The 17711-nt window shown below is 39.7% G+C and overlaps 1 protein-coding gene across 5 annotated transcripts in view; it reads right to left on the bottom strand.

Moving 5' to 3' along the window:
• The window catches only part of CRYZ (crystallin zeta), a 40707-nt gene that overhangs the window by 17704 nt on the left and 5292 nt on the right, over positions 1-17711 (bottom strand). For 4 of the 5 annotated variants that reach the window (XM_019743766.2, XM_019743765.2, XM_074334954.1 and 1 more), the window contains 6 exons: positions 16407-16559; positions 12662-12825; positions 8092-8143; positions 3622-3771; positions 568-669; positions 376-471 (listed from right to left, as the gene is read on the bottom strand). In XM_019743766.2, coding sequence (XP_019599325.1) covers positions 376-471; positions 568-669; positions 3622-3771; positions 8092-8143; positions 12662-12825; positions 16407-16559 — 717 coding nt within the window. The remainder of the gene's footprint in view (positions 1-375; positions 472-567; positions 670-3621; positions 3772-8091; positions 8144-12661; positions 12826-16406; positions 16560-17711) is intronic. The other variant, XM_074334956.1, reaches the window with a different exon arrangement.

Consider the following 17711-nt stretch of genomic DNA (forward strand, 5'->3'; position numbering starts at 1 on the left):
AGGAACATATGACTTAATTTTCAGATGCATTAAACATTTTCAGAATCTAAGAAAGCCTAAACAGTTTCTTACAAATGTGTGGCTTTGTCAACTTGTCCAGAACTACAGAAAGGCTATCCTATCGCTATAGGATAACCGTAAGTCTAATTTGTCTGAGGTAGTCTCAGTTTACAAATGCTTATTGTCCTGAAGTAATTGCTAATGGGATCTCCTTTCTCTCTCAAAAGTGTCCTGACTTGGAAAATAAATTACACTGCCATCCTACTTATCTTCTAGTGACTAATCCTTAACCTACTTATCCAGTCACATAACTAAGTTTTACACCTAAATTTCTAACCTGCCTGACTAGACAAACTGCATCACTTCTTTTCCTACCTTGGTTGAGGAATAGAGAGCAACTCCAATTATACTAGTTTCCTTTGCCATGGTGTCCCGTGGGTTTATTTCAATAGAACCTCTGTTGCCAACAACCTATTATGAAGAACAACGTGTGTATCATTGAAGATTACTGCAAAACAGTGTTAAATTATGGCAAAATTCAAAGTGGTTAAGAAAAGAAATACTTACTATTACTCGTCCTCCATATGACAGAAGATTCAGATCATTACTAAGATTTACATTAGCTAACATTTCAATAATCACATCAATTCCTTTTTCACCAACAGATTTCTATATAATATAAAAGAATGCAAAGTTAAGAAAACAAGTTTAAAAAGTGTAAAATAGTTATCATTGTCCCATATATTACAGAAGTATGTTTCAAATGATATAAAATGTACATTTTCAATCTGATCATGCAAATTTTAAACTGATCTAATTATATTGTGATGATGTCATTCCAAGGTATGAGCTACAACATTTAAAATGACAGATTTGTATAAAATAAATTGCCATAATAAAAAAAATTTGTCTAGAATTTTCAGGCGCTTAGACTCAACTTGACTATAAAATACGTTCTCCTTAGTTGAAAATTTTCTTATCTTCAGAATGTATTTTCATACAGAAAAATAAATAAATAAAAAATAAAACCCTACAAGGCTCCCATTTTTATTAATAAACAAAACACAAAAGAAAATACTGGCTGTTTGATGCTGCAGGATTTTTTGTGTGTGCATTCAGTTTTGTTCTAAGTGGTTTACAATCAGCTGGGCATAATGTTTCTTTTCTTTTGGGCTCTCAGATGCTGGTTCCCAACATCGAAAACTACCTCTTAAAAAGCTATACATCTCTACCTTATATTCATTTTATTTTAACAGAAAAATGAATGCTTGTGTCAGGCAGTGTGCTAGGTATAGGAATTCAAAGATGGACATAGGGAGCTCAAAACAAAACTAGGGAGAAAGATGGAAAATACTACAGGCATAGCTGTAATGTAATGGGCTAAGTAATACATTAGCAGAAATAAACCGTAGGTTATGAAGAAAGAAAAAGTTACAACTTTGATCAGGTGTAATGGTCATACAAAATTCCATACAGATGAAGACACGGGCCCTGAAGGATGAATAGGAGTCCTCGAGCAGGAAGGAAGAGGAGCAAGAGGAAGCTAGACATGAGGCAGAGGCAGTCTGGACAGAAGAAACAGAAAAGCAAAGATTTAGGGACTGACAGTTCAAGCCAGGATTGGAAAGCAGCCCAGCAGAGCTGGAGTATGTATTTGGGAAGGTGGAGGTTGGGGACAGGAAGAGGTAGGAGAGAGGACACTGGAATGTGGTATAGACCACGAAAATACATTAAATGCCACATTAAAGGATTTGGACTTTGGTGGACAGATGTTCATTAATTAATTCTTGGGCCAGGCACTGTTTTAGGTACCGGGGAGATCCAGCAGGGAACAAGAGAAACAAAAATTCCTATCCTTGTGGAGTTCCCATTTTACTTACGTCTGGAGACTATTTCTGTTTTCTTTTTAAAGAGAACCAAATGACTCTGGAGATAGTAGAGGAGGTAAAAGGCCATATTAACTCAGCTATGAATAATAGTCATGGCTGGAGAGGGTGAAGATTAAGTCACAATGGTGAAGGGAACAGAGAAAGTGATATATATGAAAGGCATGCCAGAGATGAAACTGTTAGAATGAGGTGACCACCTTGATGGGTAGGAGGGAGAATGGTGATGAAAAGATAGGAATAAAAATGAAATGTGTTTTTTTTGCCTTGGGTGGCCAGATGTGTGGCAGTCTAGCAGGCTGATCAGGCGAGAGATAGTGTTGGCCTGATGGGTAGTAACAGTAATGGGTAGTAACTGAAGCCATGTGTGTGTACAATATGGATCAAGATGAAAGTTAAGTACCAGAGAAGATGAGAGACCAAGGGAAAAGGCCAAAGGGACATAAACACTTGAGTAATATGAAGAGGAAGGAGACGGAAAAGGAAGTCAGGGAAGTAACAATCTCTTCTTACTTCCAGTTTCCAGGAGATGTGGGCAGGGTCAGTTGTTGCTGAGAAATCAAACAGGATGAGGAGCGGGAAAAGAGCAGCAGCCTGGTAACAGGAGCTTATCAGTGACCTCTGATTAGCAGTGTAAGAAGTTGGAATGGCAGCAAACCTGCAGTGGGAGGCTAGAGGGAAGGAAGTAAAGCCAGGAGTACCTACTACTTTTCCAAGGAGTTTGGTGATAAAGGACAGGAAGGGGGAGGGGGAGATAAAAGGTTAAAAGAATGCTTCTGGAGAATGAGGGAGGCTCAAGCAGAAGGAACAAATAGAAGAGATGGAAGCTACCAGACCTCATGGTCTTAAAATTAAATTACTGCAAAACAAAACCATATTCTTAAAATAACTGGCTATTATTCATCTTCCTAAATACTCTTGGAAATCAGTATTGGTAGTGGACACTCAATTAATTTTAGGCTTCCTAGGTATATAACAAAGGAGTATCTGTACTCAGTTTTTTGGCAAGGTGATTTAGTGGTAAAACACAAACTCTCACTCATATTTTTCCTCAGTTTGTAATGACCTAGTTTACATAGTAATCAATACCTGGAAAACTCTTAATTCTTTCTCAACCTGAGCAAGTAGTCTGAGGATTAGCAAAGTAATCAGTGTTGAGTAACTTGCTAAGATAGCACCAACGGGGACCTGCTGAATCTGCTTGAGTTCTGTTGTATCAATGGGCTGTACGTAACAGTGAACTAAATGCTGCCTCACCGCTTTGGATGGAATAGTGATCATTTCTCCAAAGCATCCAGTTAACAAATAAACTGTATTCCCTGGGCTAGACAGGGAAAGTTTGTAATCTGTGGATACCTCACCTTCAGTGGAAAATTTACACCATGAGAAATTACACAAGAACACCTCACAGGGGCAAATACAAAGCTGTAGTTTTACTTGAACTGTGATTTGCATTAAAGAGTACAAATTTTTATAGCTATAAGATGTGAGGGGCTAAATTTCATTTGAGAAACATAAACAAGATAGAAATGACAGTGAAATTTTAAAAATTAGACATCTCTGCTTTTTTAAATTAAAACTTTAAAACACAGCATAAAAAACACAGGAATTTAAAAATAAAAAGGAAACAACACTAAGAGAATGGTTGATACAAAGAACTTACCAAAAAAAAAAAAAAATGTAAGTCTCCTAAGAAACAAAATTTTACTTTGATAAAACTGTAGAACAATTTTACCTTAATTTTATCAATATAATTAACTTCTCTGTGATTAAACACTTCATGGGCTCCATTCTGCAAAACAATATTTTGTCCTTCCTCAGTGCCAGCTGTGCCCAAAACCTTTAAACCATACGCTCTAGCAATTTGGCACGCTGCTATGCCTACCTGAAAAACAAAATATAACCCAACAGTTTTCAATTTTTTGCATCCTTGCAAACATGTATTAAATGTATCTAATGAACTTAAGGTTCCCTAAGTCCTACCTTATTGTTGAGGAACTTCACGTCTAAATGAAGAAATAATAACAATAGCTAACTTTTATTGAGCATTTGTAATATGCCACATACCTTACTTTCTATGCATTCTTTATTTCATTCTCCCAATAAATCTATGAAGCAGATATTAGTGTCCCTATTCTACTGATAAGAAAAGCGAAGCTTATAAAATGTAAGTAACCTGCCCAAGTCACTGAGATGGAAACACGAGCTGGACCAAATCATAGCACAGAGCTTGAGTTTTTAACCACTGCTTCAACATGTTTACTTAGCATCTGTTTTGTGCAGGAGGTACAAGTTTAAAGATGATCAAAATATGTTCACTGACTTCATACTTTAACTGTACATGCAAAATACTATATATAACAATGTAAGGCCTCAACCATTTAAGTGGAAGAGACAGGTACATGGAAAAATTAATTTATTCATGTATATGATGAATATTTATTGAGTATTTACCACGTGTTAGAAATGGTACTTCACGCAAGAAACTTAACATTCTAAGGAAGGGGGAAGATGATAAACACATAAAGAAATACATGAATAAAACAAATTTAGAAAACAAAAAGTGCAATGGATTGGTAATAGAGACAATGGAATTGTAACAGCTATATACGATGCCAGAAGGGTAGTACTTTGGGAGTTATCACTCTGTGAGGGGTGTAAATGTCTAATTATTACATTGTTTTGTACACCTGAAACTAATAAAAAACAAAACAGAACAAAACAAAACATATGGAAATGGAAAAAAATAAAACAGCCTATAGGTTTAGAAAGATAGGGTGATGGGCTGGTTAGGTCACCAGGAAAAGCTGCTCTGAAGAGATGAGACCTGACTACAGTGAGGGACAAGCCACGTGAACATGTGGGAAGCCACATGAAGAATGCTGTAGGCAGAGTGGTCATGGCTAACTGGTGAAGTGGGAATGAGCCTGGGGTGTTCAGACGAAAGAGGGTTGATGTGGCTTGAGGGGGGCACATGGGAGAGTGGAAGAGGAGGCCCCAGGGGCATAGAGAAGCCGAGGCACACACACCGGGCCCTGGAGGCTGAGGTTTTGGGTTACATTCAAGAACCGTGCAGAACTGCTGGAGAGCTTTTAAACAGGAGAGTGATATGGACCAATTTAGGCTTTAAAAAGAACACTTTCATCATATGAGAGACAAAAAGAAGGTTGTGGGGAAATGGCAGTGGGAAAATCAGTTAGTAGCCAATGGAATAGTCTAGATAAAAGACGAAGCTGGCTTGGACTCAGTGGGCAGCCCTGAAAAGAATGACAACAAATTCAAATACAGTGTAGAGGTAAACTGAAGGACTCCCTCACAGATTGCCGGAGGTGAGGAAAAGAGAAACATCAAGGACGTCTCCCAGGTCTTCGGCCACATTAACTGGGTAGATAAACAGGATCAGGAAGATTAGAGAGGATCAAGTTTGTGAGAGCATAGAGAATTCACTTTGAACACGCTGAGCTGTGTATTGCTCACCTAACCGGACATGTTCAGTAATCGGCTGAAAGTGGGTATGGACTTGAAACAGTTCAGAGTTGGAAATACAAACTTGAGGTTTATCAGTTTATAGATGGTAATTAAAGCTATGGGATTAGATGAAATCATTAGGTCACTAGATAAATGTGCTTAGTATAAAGGAGAAAAAAGTATTCTAGAAATATAGATATAAGCAATTAGTTAAATTGTAATACTAGGACAGACGTGTTTCGTTCCATGCCAAATGAATGGTACAGACAAGTGTCACACATGGACAGCAGGGTTTCTCACACTTGGCACTATCAACATTTGGGACCTGATAACTCTTTGTTGTGGGCTGTCCTGTGCACTGAAGGATGTTTAGCAGCATGCCTGGTTGCACCCACTAGATGCCAGACAGAACCTTCTCCCCAGATACGACAAAAATGTCCCCCGACACTGCCAAATGTCGCCAAAGGGAGAGGAAGGATGATGCACAGTCACTCCTTATTGATAACCACTGATTTAGAGAAAGGCAAAATCATTATGGATTGGGCATCACAGAAAAGAAGTAAAATGAAAAATGATAATAGAAACTAATAAAAATTGTAACAGAATCACAAACTCCCAGACCTAAAATAGACCTTAAAGATTACATGGCATATGAGCATGAGAAGCCTGAACTCAGTTGGATTATGGCAGGAATGTGTTTGATTTAAACCAAAACAAACAAACAAACAAACAAACACATGGAACTCACTGTCTGATGACTGACAGAAACATTCAATTCCATGAAATACAATACACTATGGGGTTAGCACAATTGATTTTTGCTCCTTTAATTTTCAGTTAAAAATTTCAATTAACAAAAAGCCTTTAATAAAACCACTACGAGTTAACGTAAATACATCTCCCTATGCTCTAACAACTTCAAAAGGACACTCGATAGCCATTTAAAGGCACTGTTTATTCTATTCCTGTCAACAATTATACTAGCTATACTCCCTCAATAGATTACATACCATTATGCGTCTACCACTTTTCTTCTATTTATTTTGCTGACACTATAATAGGACACACCCCACCAACATATCTGGATAATAGCTGTGTTCCTAAATTCCACACCAGTTTAAATCAGTTTAAATACAGAACATAATCCCAAAGGAATTTGAATTAAATGAGGACAGAAAGTACACACAGAAGCAAGAAAAACAGTACTGTTTCCCTCTGATAGGGCAGGGAGGATCAGAGGCGCTTCACACACCAGGTCGCCAGCCTATCCCTGCCAGCCAAGGATTTAACAAACTCAGCCAGCTCAAAGAACAGTGTGGATTTTGCCTTCAAAAAAAAAAAAAAAATTCATGGTGAAGCAACTAGGCTTTTTACAAGAAGGTAAAGGGAATAAAAAAAGATTTTTCTTTAAACTCTCCTCTCCTTCCTATTGAAATTTCTCTCTTCTATACAGAGCACAAGGTTAGCTCTCGAAAAGCCAAAGCAATTTAAATAAACGTGTTTCACAGAGCCTTTAGTTATTCAGGGTTAAATTTAATTTAACTCAAAAATAGCCTCTTTAATGAAGCTTAATGTGGGTTTTTGACAAGGTGTATTAGTCGTATTTTCTCAAGCCCCATGAAGACAATCTTGGTGTTTTTTATTAAGTCGTCTGATCTGTGAAATCCTTCAGAATTGATCTATCTGAGGAACACAGGAAGCTGGGTGTGAAACCTCGTGATTCAGCATCTAAAGTAACAGAAACACAATGGACCCAATGCTCTGGATTACCTGGCCACCTTTAAAGGCAAAGTCTCATTTTCAGGATGCCACTCATGATTCCAAGGACCATGCGCCCTGTAGTATGTGACGTCTTTCAATCTACTCCCCAGCATACCTACATAGTTCTCTGAAGGGGTTAACCATCTTCCTCAAGGGAAGCCATCTAGCCCCAGGCCCTTTATTTTAAAGATGCCAAAATCTTGTTGCCAAGATGTCTAAAGCATCTACTTGCAGGATAGAGGTCACAGAGATTTCTTGTTCAAGTCCAACCTCAGAGCTCTATCATTTCCTCTAAGCTCCTCAGAAGCAGACTGACAGCCAATTTCTTGAAGAGATTTTTGACAGCCCTGAGTTGGGCAACTTCACTGAAGGGCTTATTTTATAATTCCGAGTCCTCACCACCTCCCCGCTCCATTAGCATTTTAAGCCTTGGGTTATGGTGTTAAGGACACAGCCATATACTTCATATACTTCGCACTCCATGAATGTCATCAAAGCTGAGCGGGCAAGCAGTGGAAGGGAGATAGAAAGGACAAAGAATTTGCAGGGTGGCTTTGCAGTGCTGTCTGGGGCAACATAGGGAAAGCTTTAATGAACGTCCGTTCTTATCGAAGGGAATACAGAATTAATATTAGCCTTAAACTGTTAAAACTCCAAAGATTCTTATAACATATGCTACTTGAGAGCAAACACAAAGCCAGTTTATCTTGGTCCACACTCAATGCAGGTGGAAAACCTACTAGATACATTTTCGATGGGGTAATCTGTTGAATGTATTAACCAATAAATGCTAAACTAATAACAAGGACTTACCTTCAAAAGACAGGACTTCAAGAAGCTTCGCTACATAAAGGGGAAAAAAGCACCCTTGACTATTTATAAACTTGGCTTTTAAAAATGACTTAACAGAAAGACAATGTGAAACCCACAAATGTAAGCTTATATAAAAATAAACTTTAAAAAAAAAACTACTTACCCCTCCACTAGCCCCATGAACCAGAACACTTTCTCCAGCTTTCACGCGGGCACTGAAAAAAAAAAAAAAAAACATAGGTTCATCACCTTGCTTTAAAGCTAATTAAATTAAGCTCTGGTGTTTTCATTCTTCTTATGGCAATTCTACCCTCAGTCCAGCTAACACGTACCCAAAGAGGGAATTCATTCTGAAATATTCTCCAAGCGCCACAGGATCAAACAATGGCTCTTCAGAGCCACAGATAAAAGAAAACCTCAATTCATTTATTCATTCAACAAATGCTTATTGGGAGTCTATTCTGGGCCTGGCACCACGCTGGACGCCGCGACCCCAGGGTGGCGCTACCTTCTGAGAGGCTGCGGTTCCTGTAGGTACGTTAAGCGAAACGGCCGAAGCTAGAGGAACTGGAGTTTCTCACTGATTCCCACAGGAAGCATCTCAAAACAGGTTTATTACAGCCCGTCTTCATTCTGTGGAGTAATGCCCAAGTAAACACAGCAACTAGACTATTTAAGGAAGCATTTTTATTTTCCCAGGCCTTCAAACATCAGATTGCACCCGCCTTTATAAACACTCATTTCCAAAGTACAGCTGAGTCGGCAATGGTAAGAGCATAGGAAAGATAATAAATCCTGTCGCAAAGGTTCTGGTGTCAACCCTAAAAGAGTCAGATCCTCTGGTGAAATGACATATGCTTTTTACTTCTGGGTCATACCACTGCTTTTCTGTGATACTGAAAACAAGGAACATGCAGCAAGACAGACCCTTTTTTATTCCCGAGAGACAAGCGCTAATATCACAAGCCAGCAGCTGTTGTGTGGTCCAGATGCGACTCTCCGAGAGGATCTCTTCCTTCCTAGAACAGGGGGTGGCCACACTGTGCAGACATTATGTTCAGTCTGGAAGTGTGAACACAGTAACTCAGAGTCCTGGTCAAGGCTGTGTGCCAACAGCTGACAAATGGCAGTTACGAGCAGTAAATGAAGCTTTCTCCAACACTCTTGCTTGGAGATAAGGGGATTGAGGGCAGTGAGTTAAACTGAGGGTTTGAAATGATAAACTGAGATAACTTTTACCAAAACACTTTTTTTAAAAAAAGTAAAATACAAATGTAAGAGAATCGGAGGATTACTACTGTTATACTAAGGGATATGAATCCTCTCCAATGAATTTTTGTGTAATCTTATAAGAAACCCCTCAAACACTATCAGCGCGTTCTCCCAAGGCCCTGCGTCTACGGTGGGTGGAGCAGGCAAAGCAGGCTAACCCTCTCCAGGATCCCCACTGCTACGATCCTGCTATCCTCCTGGGGAGTCACTGGGATGCTTAATTTTATGTGGCAACTTGGCTGGGTCGTGGTGCCAGATTTTGGTCAAACATTGTTCTGGATGTTTCTGTGAAGGTGTTTTTTGGATAAGAGTAACATTTCAATCAGGAGACTCTGAATAAAACAGATTGCCTTCTGTAATGTGGCTGGGCCTCATCCAATCAGGTGAAGGCCTTAATAGCATAAAGACTGACTTCTGGAGCAGGAAGGAATTCTGCCAGCAGACCGCCTTTGGACTGCACTGAAACGCTCCCCTGGATCTGCAGACTGCTGATCTACCCGCTCAGATGTTTTTAGACTTACCAAGTGTCCACAGTCAGGTGAGCCAATTCCTTAAAAATCAATTTGACTAAATCAATCTCTCTCTACACACACACACACACACACACACACACACACACACACCCTGTGGGGGCTCATGGCAGGGGCTGGGGTACTAGCTGCTGTCCCCTACTCCCTCCTACCTACTCACTGAAGACTAGTAACTGGCACATAGGCTTTCTCTTCCACCCCAAACCCAGCCCCAGTCAAGGAGATTCCAATATTTACCAGGAAGAAATCTTTCACCACAATTCCTAAATTCTCCTCCACTTTAGCTGCTCTCTCCAAGGACTAAACCTAGTAACCACCCCCAACCACTATAGCTGAGAAATATCAGACACTGGTAACCAATAGTATGACAATAATCTGTCCTAATTCTGTAAACCCACATTCTCTCAAACCCTTTCCTTCAATTTCATAGAGACCGCTGTCTCTCGGTTGCTCTATTTCTGCCCACTTGCTGCGCCTGGCCTCACTTCCTTCCCTCGTCAGCGTGGATCCCATTGCAGATCACCCCAACTTCTCTCTCTCTTCCTTTCCAGTGCTCTCATTTCCTTTGCACTATTCTATTTTGCCACCAATACTCCAGCCCTGAATTAAGGTTAAAAATATAACATTCTTGATAATTTGGCTAAGATGGCAGGAAAAAAAATCACAGGACAATGCGCATGTTGGTGCCACTTCAGTTTTGATTCTCAAAAAACCACTTTGCCTCCTACTTAATTACGAAGAGGGAGGCAATCACATGTAAGTTCCTTCAATACCACATCTCCCTACACACAAACTTCCCTTAATTTTACCATCTTTATCTCTCTTAGGTTTACCAGATCAGCTTCCAAAATTTGAAGCCAACTCTTTACATATGCCCTAAGTCCTTTCCATCTTGCCTTATGCAGGATCTTGTTCCATTTGCTACTCCTCTCTCTCTTCCAAACCTTCCATCTCTCCCTCTCTGTTAGATCCTTTCTCCACTACAAACATGTTCAAATCTTGCCCATCCTTAAAAAAACGCTTTTGTTCCCACACTTCTACACCCTCCTTCCTGTCTCCCTTATTTTTTAAGAATAGTCTGCTTTCCAGCAATGGATTTCCTCTTCCTTCCTCAACCTCCTCAATCAGTTTTGGTCCTTCCACTCTACTGAAAATGACCTGACCAGTCAACAGTGGCCTCCTCGTTGCTAAGTCCAACTATTCCAAACACACCTCACTGCTGCATTTGCCAGATGGCCTTCCTCCTTAGCAGAATGTCAACTACTACCTTGAAGACTATCAACATTGACTGAGCACTTACTCTGTGCCAGGCTCTGTGCTAAGATGTTTACATGCATTACCTCATTTAACTCTCACTATACCCCTATGATGTAGGCGCTTTAGTTTTTCAAATCAGTAAACTGAAGCTGGCACAGGGAAGTAACCTGACCAAGGTTATGCAGCTAGTGGCAGGTGAAGAGGGAACTCCAACCCACGTCTTCCTATCTTCAAAGCCCAAAGGCTTAACGGACAAAGGCTTAATGCACACCATGACTTTCGGGCTCTCTTGGCCTTGGGATACACTCCCTTTGGTTCTCTTAGGACCCTGTCCCCTACTTCTGAACGTTGCTGTTCACTAAGTTTCTATTTTCAATCCACTGTTCTTCTCACTCCCCAAGGGATTTCAGTCACTTTCATCTTGTCAACTTGAACCCACATGCTGATATCCCTAAATGTGTATCTCAGCCATCCAGCTTTAGACTCTTTCATCCAATGGCCTGCTGGACTTCTCCATGTGGATATCTGTCTTAGTTTCGAGTCCAAAACTGAACTCAGCTTCCCTTTGAAAGCTTTTCCTCCTCTTCTTTGTCAGTTAAACATTACCCAAGCTAGACACCTGGAAGTATTCTTAAGTTCTTCCTTTCCCTCATTCTCCACATGCAAACAGTAACCAGATGCTCCTGATTGCACCCCCTAAATAGTTGTCCTTTCCTCTCCACCTCTTTATCATGACCCTTGCTCTGGCCCCAAGTTATTTTGCCTAAAGGATACTCCTATAAGACTCTCCCATCTTCTTCTCCATTCCTGTGCTTAAATCCATCCTTCACACAGATGATTAGTGATATCAATAAAACACAAATATGACAATATCACTCTCTGAATAAAACATTTCTTGACCCCAACCCCTTACAGAACAATGCATGAGCTCTTTAATGCAACTTTTTACAATCAGAAGCCTACCTATTTGGTGATGGCAGCTAACATTATTGAGAGATTACTATGTTCCAACCTTATTTTTTGCCACACTTCTATCAAACAAAACCAAATTGCTACAGCCCTCCCCAGATACCATGTTTTCCCCACATGCCAACTACTCCCATGGTCTAGAATGCCCGCTCCCCTCCCAGCACCTTCTCCAGTCTAATTCCCTCTGATCCTTTTCAGATACCTAGGAAATTAGATTAAAATATAGATTGTCATGTCCCAGCCACGGAAACTGACCGGTGGGTCTAGGGTAGGGCCCAATACTGTGCTTTTAAAATGCAGCAATTAGCTTCCATGATTGGATAACAAGATTTTTGAACTATGGCTTTAAAAAGGTATAATACAAGTCTTACACCTTACCAGGAAGCTCCAGACCTCTTCACAACAGCCACAGCCCTCATGAACTGATAAATTTCTAGGCATATCTCTATCACTGTACTTTCCACACTGTTTATAAATATTATTACTCTTATCTACCCCCTTACTAGGCTGTGAGCATCTTGAAGACAAAGACAGCATTCTGCTCTTCTTTGTATCCCCAGTGATTAGAACAATCTCCTAAATTAGTACAGTTTCCACTCCATAAAAGCTTAGTGGTAGCTAAATGGTATGCAAAAATGACAGACAGATGGAAAGATGGAAGGCAACTAATACGTGTTGGCTATATAACTGACAGAGTGTTATTACCTGTGGAGCAGAGCTCGACAAGCAGTAAAATATGGGACACCGATGGCAGCTCCTTGTTGAAAGTCCAGTTTTTCTGGCAGTGTGTAAACAGTGTCATCTGCTGCAACAGCGTACTCTGCATAGCCCCCAGAGACCGTGTTGGTAGTGAAAACTCTGTCACCTTTCTGGGAAAAGCAATACATTAATATGTGGACCAGGGATTAAAAACATCACGGCGGGTATGATCTTTCATTATGCAAACTTCATAACAAGACAGAAGTCTATATTGTTTTCAACATCTTAGGGTCTCATAAAAATAATTTTAAAATACTGAAAATTTTTTATTTTCTTTTGTATTAAAGGGAACCAGTGAGAAGAAAAAAATTAAGAGAAACAGTAAAAATACGAGGAAAGACAAGCTACAGAATGGAATAATGATGATAATGACAACTAACCCTTATTGAGAGCTTACTGTGCGGGGCAGAGTATTAAGTGTCATATGAGTATTAGCTAGTTTTACCTTCACAACAGCTGAAGATAGCTTTTATTATCTCCATTTTAGTCTAATCCCACTATACAGATAAGAAAATTGAGGCAAAAAGAAGTTCAGTAATTTGCTCACATCAAGCAGTTAGTAAATGGCAGTTAATACAACTTCTTTTTTTTTTTTTTTGCCCAAAATACTAGGGAGAAGAAACAAATCAAATGTAAGCTTTCTTCTACCCAATCACCACTCTAAATCCTTCCCATCGATTTCTTCACCCCTGTATTTCCCTCATTTTTCATGCGTACACCAGAAAGTGCGACACTATGCCTGCATCCTGATAGCAGGATGAGCCAGGATAGGCTTCTGTACTTGTCACAGCACCCGTAGTAGCAAACTCGCCATAAACGTGTGTGGCCTTACTATTGAAAAGTAGATGCACAACTGAGGCAGAGGTAAGGTACTGTGCAAGCCTCGCAGGACCGCCCGATATGACTGCACACTCGGGAAACCAGACTGCCCACTACAAACACCTGCTCTAAGCTCTCTTTCTTGGGGAGGGGGAAGTAAATATTCTTTGGAATAAGCAAAACATTAAGGCATTTCTCGGTATGCTTAAATTTGTCCTATAATTAAGAGATCTGTAAGAGTAACTGCATTATGCGGTGGGGTATAGACAAACAAGATTCAAAAGGCATCTGGGAGTCAAAGACAAAAAGTCCCTGCTTCATAGTGTCGCGTGCGCATGGTCAAGTGTGACTGTGTAGATTAGTCCTGTTTTTACAGCTTAAAAACACATTGCATTGATTTGAATGTAATTGAAACATTTAATAAGAATCCACTATACAAAAAGTATTACTTTGAGTTCTGTGAAAGATATTTTAGTAGCAAGACACTCTCCTTAATGTCAAGCATCTTAAACTCTAGGACGAAAGAGGGGGAAAAAAAGACAGAAATAATTCCAAAGCAAGGAAAACATGATGCGCCATCAAAGGTAGGTACAAGAAAAAGAAAGGAATCACCTCCAAGGTGAGGGACTCAAGAATACTTTCACTGAGAAGCTAGTATTCGAGGTAGGTCTTGAAGGATAGATTGAAAACTAGAACTGGGGAGAGTCGTTATGGATGAAGGTGACATAGGAAGTAAAGAAATAGTGGCAGAAATAAATGCCAGCATTCCTTTCCCAGTGAGTAAGTTGTCTAATGCAGGGATTGTAATAGTTTAGGGAGATAAAAATGAAAAGAAATTAAAACTGGAGTGTCGAATCCCTTGAACCCATGTTTATAAGTTTCAGTTTAATTCTGCCAAGCAGAAGAATCAATATGAACAAAGACACAGAGATAAAAGAGCCTGGGCTATGCAGGGAAGAACAAACAGTTCTTACTAAAGAATAAACTACAGGTAGAGAAGGAATGAGAGGTAAGAATGGTAAGACAGGTGGGAGAGAGATCACAAAGGAGTCTTCTATCATAATATAAACGTTTTCAACAACACCCTGAAACCTACAGGAAACGAATGCAAGAATTAATTGTAAAACAATCAGAATTACATTTCAGGAAAAAAAAAAAAACAACCTTATAAAGCAAGGACAGATTCGAGGAGGAGGAGGGAGGGTGGTAAGGTGTCTATTACAGAAATCCAGGTAAGGGCCTAGGTAAGATAACTTGAACTAAACTACAGGCAGTGGGAAGGGGAAAAGGAGACAGAAACCAGTTCTAGTAAAGGAGAGCTCAGTGAGGAAGAGTGAAGAAATAAGCCTCAAACACCACAAGTCCCCAAGACACTCACATGAGAGAGAAGCAGATCTGACAGAGAACAGACAAGCTCAGTTTTAGTTCTGGAGCTTGACCCTGTGGGTTCCGTGTTCGCCAACACAACTTTCTGTGCTGACGGAATTCTACCTCTGCACTAACAGGACAGCCACTTGATGCATAGCAAGCATTTTTATTTTTATTATTATTAGTTTCAGGTGTACAAAGCAACATACTAGCTAGACATTTACACCCCTCACAAAGTGATAACCTCCCGCCCCCAAGCTTGGGCCTAGTAAGCGTTTGAAATGTTGCCAGTGTGACTGAGGAACTGAATTTTTAACTTTGAATTTTAAACAGCCGCTAGAGATTTACATGTGGCTTGTGGCTATCGTATTGGACTGCACAGGCCAGAGCGCAGTAGAAAATTCTAAGCTAAAGATATCCACATGATCATGGAAAATGTGGGCGTGCATGAGAGTGTTATGAAGAAGGTACCGAATACAAAAAGCAGAGGTGTAAGTAGGGACTGAGGGCTCTGGGCAACACCAAGATTTGAGGACTATCCAGGGAAAAAGAAGTTTTGAGGAAGGATGCCCTGAAAGGAAAAGAAAGGGAGGGAGGAGAACAGGAGAAAATGATGTCACAGAGGCTGTAGAAAGAGGTTTTGTTTTTTTTAAGAAAAAGTTTAAGTGGCTGAGAGTGTCAACTGTCACAGAGAAGTCAAGAGAGATAATGACATAAAAGGGCCCATTAACTCCAGCAATACAGATGCCATTAGTGACATTAGCAAGAATCATTTCAGTGGAGAGATGGGGGCAGAAGCCAGATTGCCACAGGCTGAGGAGTGGGTGGAAAGCTGTAGAAATTTGCTCATCTCCCTGTGCAAGGGCCACGTTAATCTTCTCTGTCTCAGTCCGATGTTGGTAAATGGGTGGCCAAAGTTGAGCAGGTCAAGGAATTATGAGGAAAGATGCTATGATATGAATAGACTATGTTTTATATGTCTTCTGTCTATAAATAACAAAAGTCCTGATCATAACATTTTCATTGACTCCATCACCTTGTTCTGAGTTAGAGCTCAAAAAAAATGTATAGTGACCTTGCTTTTTTTTTTAAATCTTCTACTTATTATACAAAAGAATTAGTATTCCCTTTCCTCTGTGAAGTTAAATTTATAGAAAGAATTAAAAATTATGTTGGCTTGTGTATTATCAAGAGTTAGGAAATAGGATAATTTTCTTGCTTATTTTCTTTCCTTACATATTTCTGTTAAATCAAAAGCTACACAGTTTAATTCTGTAGGGATGTGAAGACACAGAAATGACCCCACACTTATACCCATCAATGCAAACAAGCCAGGCCTCTGGATGAAAGATAATTCCTTTTGTTACTAGAGGAGTCCCCCAAGTGGCAGAAATTGTGCAATAGGGTCTTTTAAAGACTTAAATACAGACACATTTTAAAAACATGTTTAAATACTTTAGGAAAAAACATTATCCTAAAATAGAAATCATTAAAAATGTAATACCTTAAAAGCAGATACATTATCTCCAACAGCTTCTACTACCCCAGCCACGTCACAACCAGGAGTGTAGGGTAAGAGTGGTTTCCTACTGTAAGTACCAGAGCGAATGTACGTGTCCACTGGGTTTACACCACACGCATGGACTTTGATTAGAACCTGCAATGACAATGTACTAGTTCACACAGAGCATTTAGGGATTCATTCGGTGTTTTGCTAGGGCTGCAATGAGGGATGCTATAAAAATGGAGGGGAAAACCTTGCCTTCAGTGAACTCACTTTCCAGTTTTGCAAACCAACATATAAATAAAAATATAAGACAGAATGGCTTATGTGCTGTACTAAAAACATTCTGAGAAAACAGCAGTGGAAATACTTGAGGGAATGTGTGTCAGAAACCTACCTCTATGTGCTCATCACATCGATTTCCTCCTCCTGGGCACATAGGAAGAACGTTACTTGCTGGCTCCTCATTTACAGTTCTGAGTAGTCAAATGACTGAGTTCTAGCCAATGGAATGTGACCAAAGTGATGAGGGCCACTTTCAGGCCTGACCCATAAAGACCTTTCTGGGCAACCCACACTGTGCTTCTACCCTTTCAGAAAACAGCTGCTGAAAGTGGCAGAGCCACATGACGGAAGAAGCCTAGGATCCTAAATCACACACTGTTGGAGGAGAGCTACCCCCCAACATTTTAGAACTGTGGTGCTTAGTGATGGATAAACAACTTTCTATTGCTGAACCATTGAGATTTTGAGGTTACATCTATTAAGAATAATCAATTATTCTTAATTGATACACAATAATTACTTTTGCCGTAAGAGTAAGGGAAGGACTTTCAAAGAAAGTGGTATCTGCACTAAGCCTTAAAGGATGAGTGGAAATTCTTTCAGAATGGGAGAAAAAGGGTATTTCAGGTTAAAGGAATATTACTATATATGCAAAGACAGAAGGAATGAAAATGCCTCTTGGGGAAACCGGGTAACACTTGATGTGACAGCAGTCTACTGAGAAGGGGTGATACGAAATACATCTATGAAGGTAGGCTATGGCCCAATTGGAAAATCTCTCCCAAGGCTTGCTAAGCAAATAGGACTTGGAAGCCGTGGAAGGTGCAGTAACAAAATAACATAATTTTAATTGAAAAAGTATATTGTTAAAGTCCCTGGAAATGATTAAGCTCTACATTTAAATTCTCTTAAATCATATGTGAAAAAGCAGGTATACAGAAGAAAATAGTTTTCCTACCATACACAAAATAAAAATCAGGAAAGCTTGTAATACAATAACTATTCAAAACTCCTTATGAC

Source organism: Rhinolophus sinicus, linkage group LG06 (genome assembly GCF_036562045.2).
Source record: "Rhinolophus sinicus isolate RSC01 linkage group LG06, ASM3656204v1, whole genome shotgun sequence".
Classification (NCBI taxonomy): Eukaryota; Metazoa; Chordata; class Mammalia; order Chiroptera; family Rhinolophidae; genus Rhinolophus; species Rhinolophus sinicus.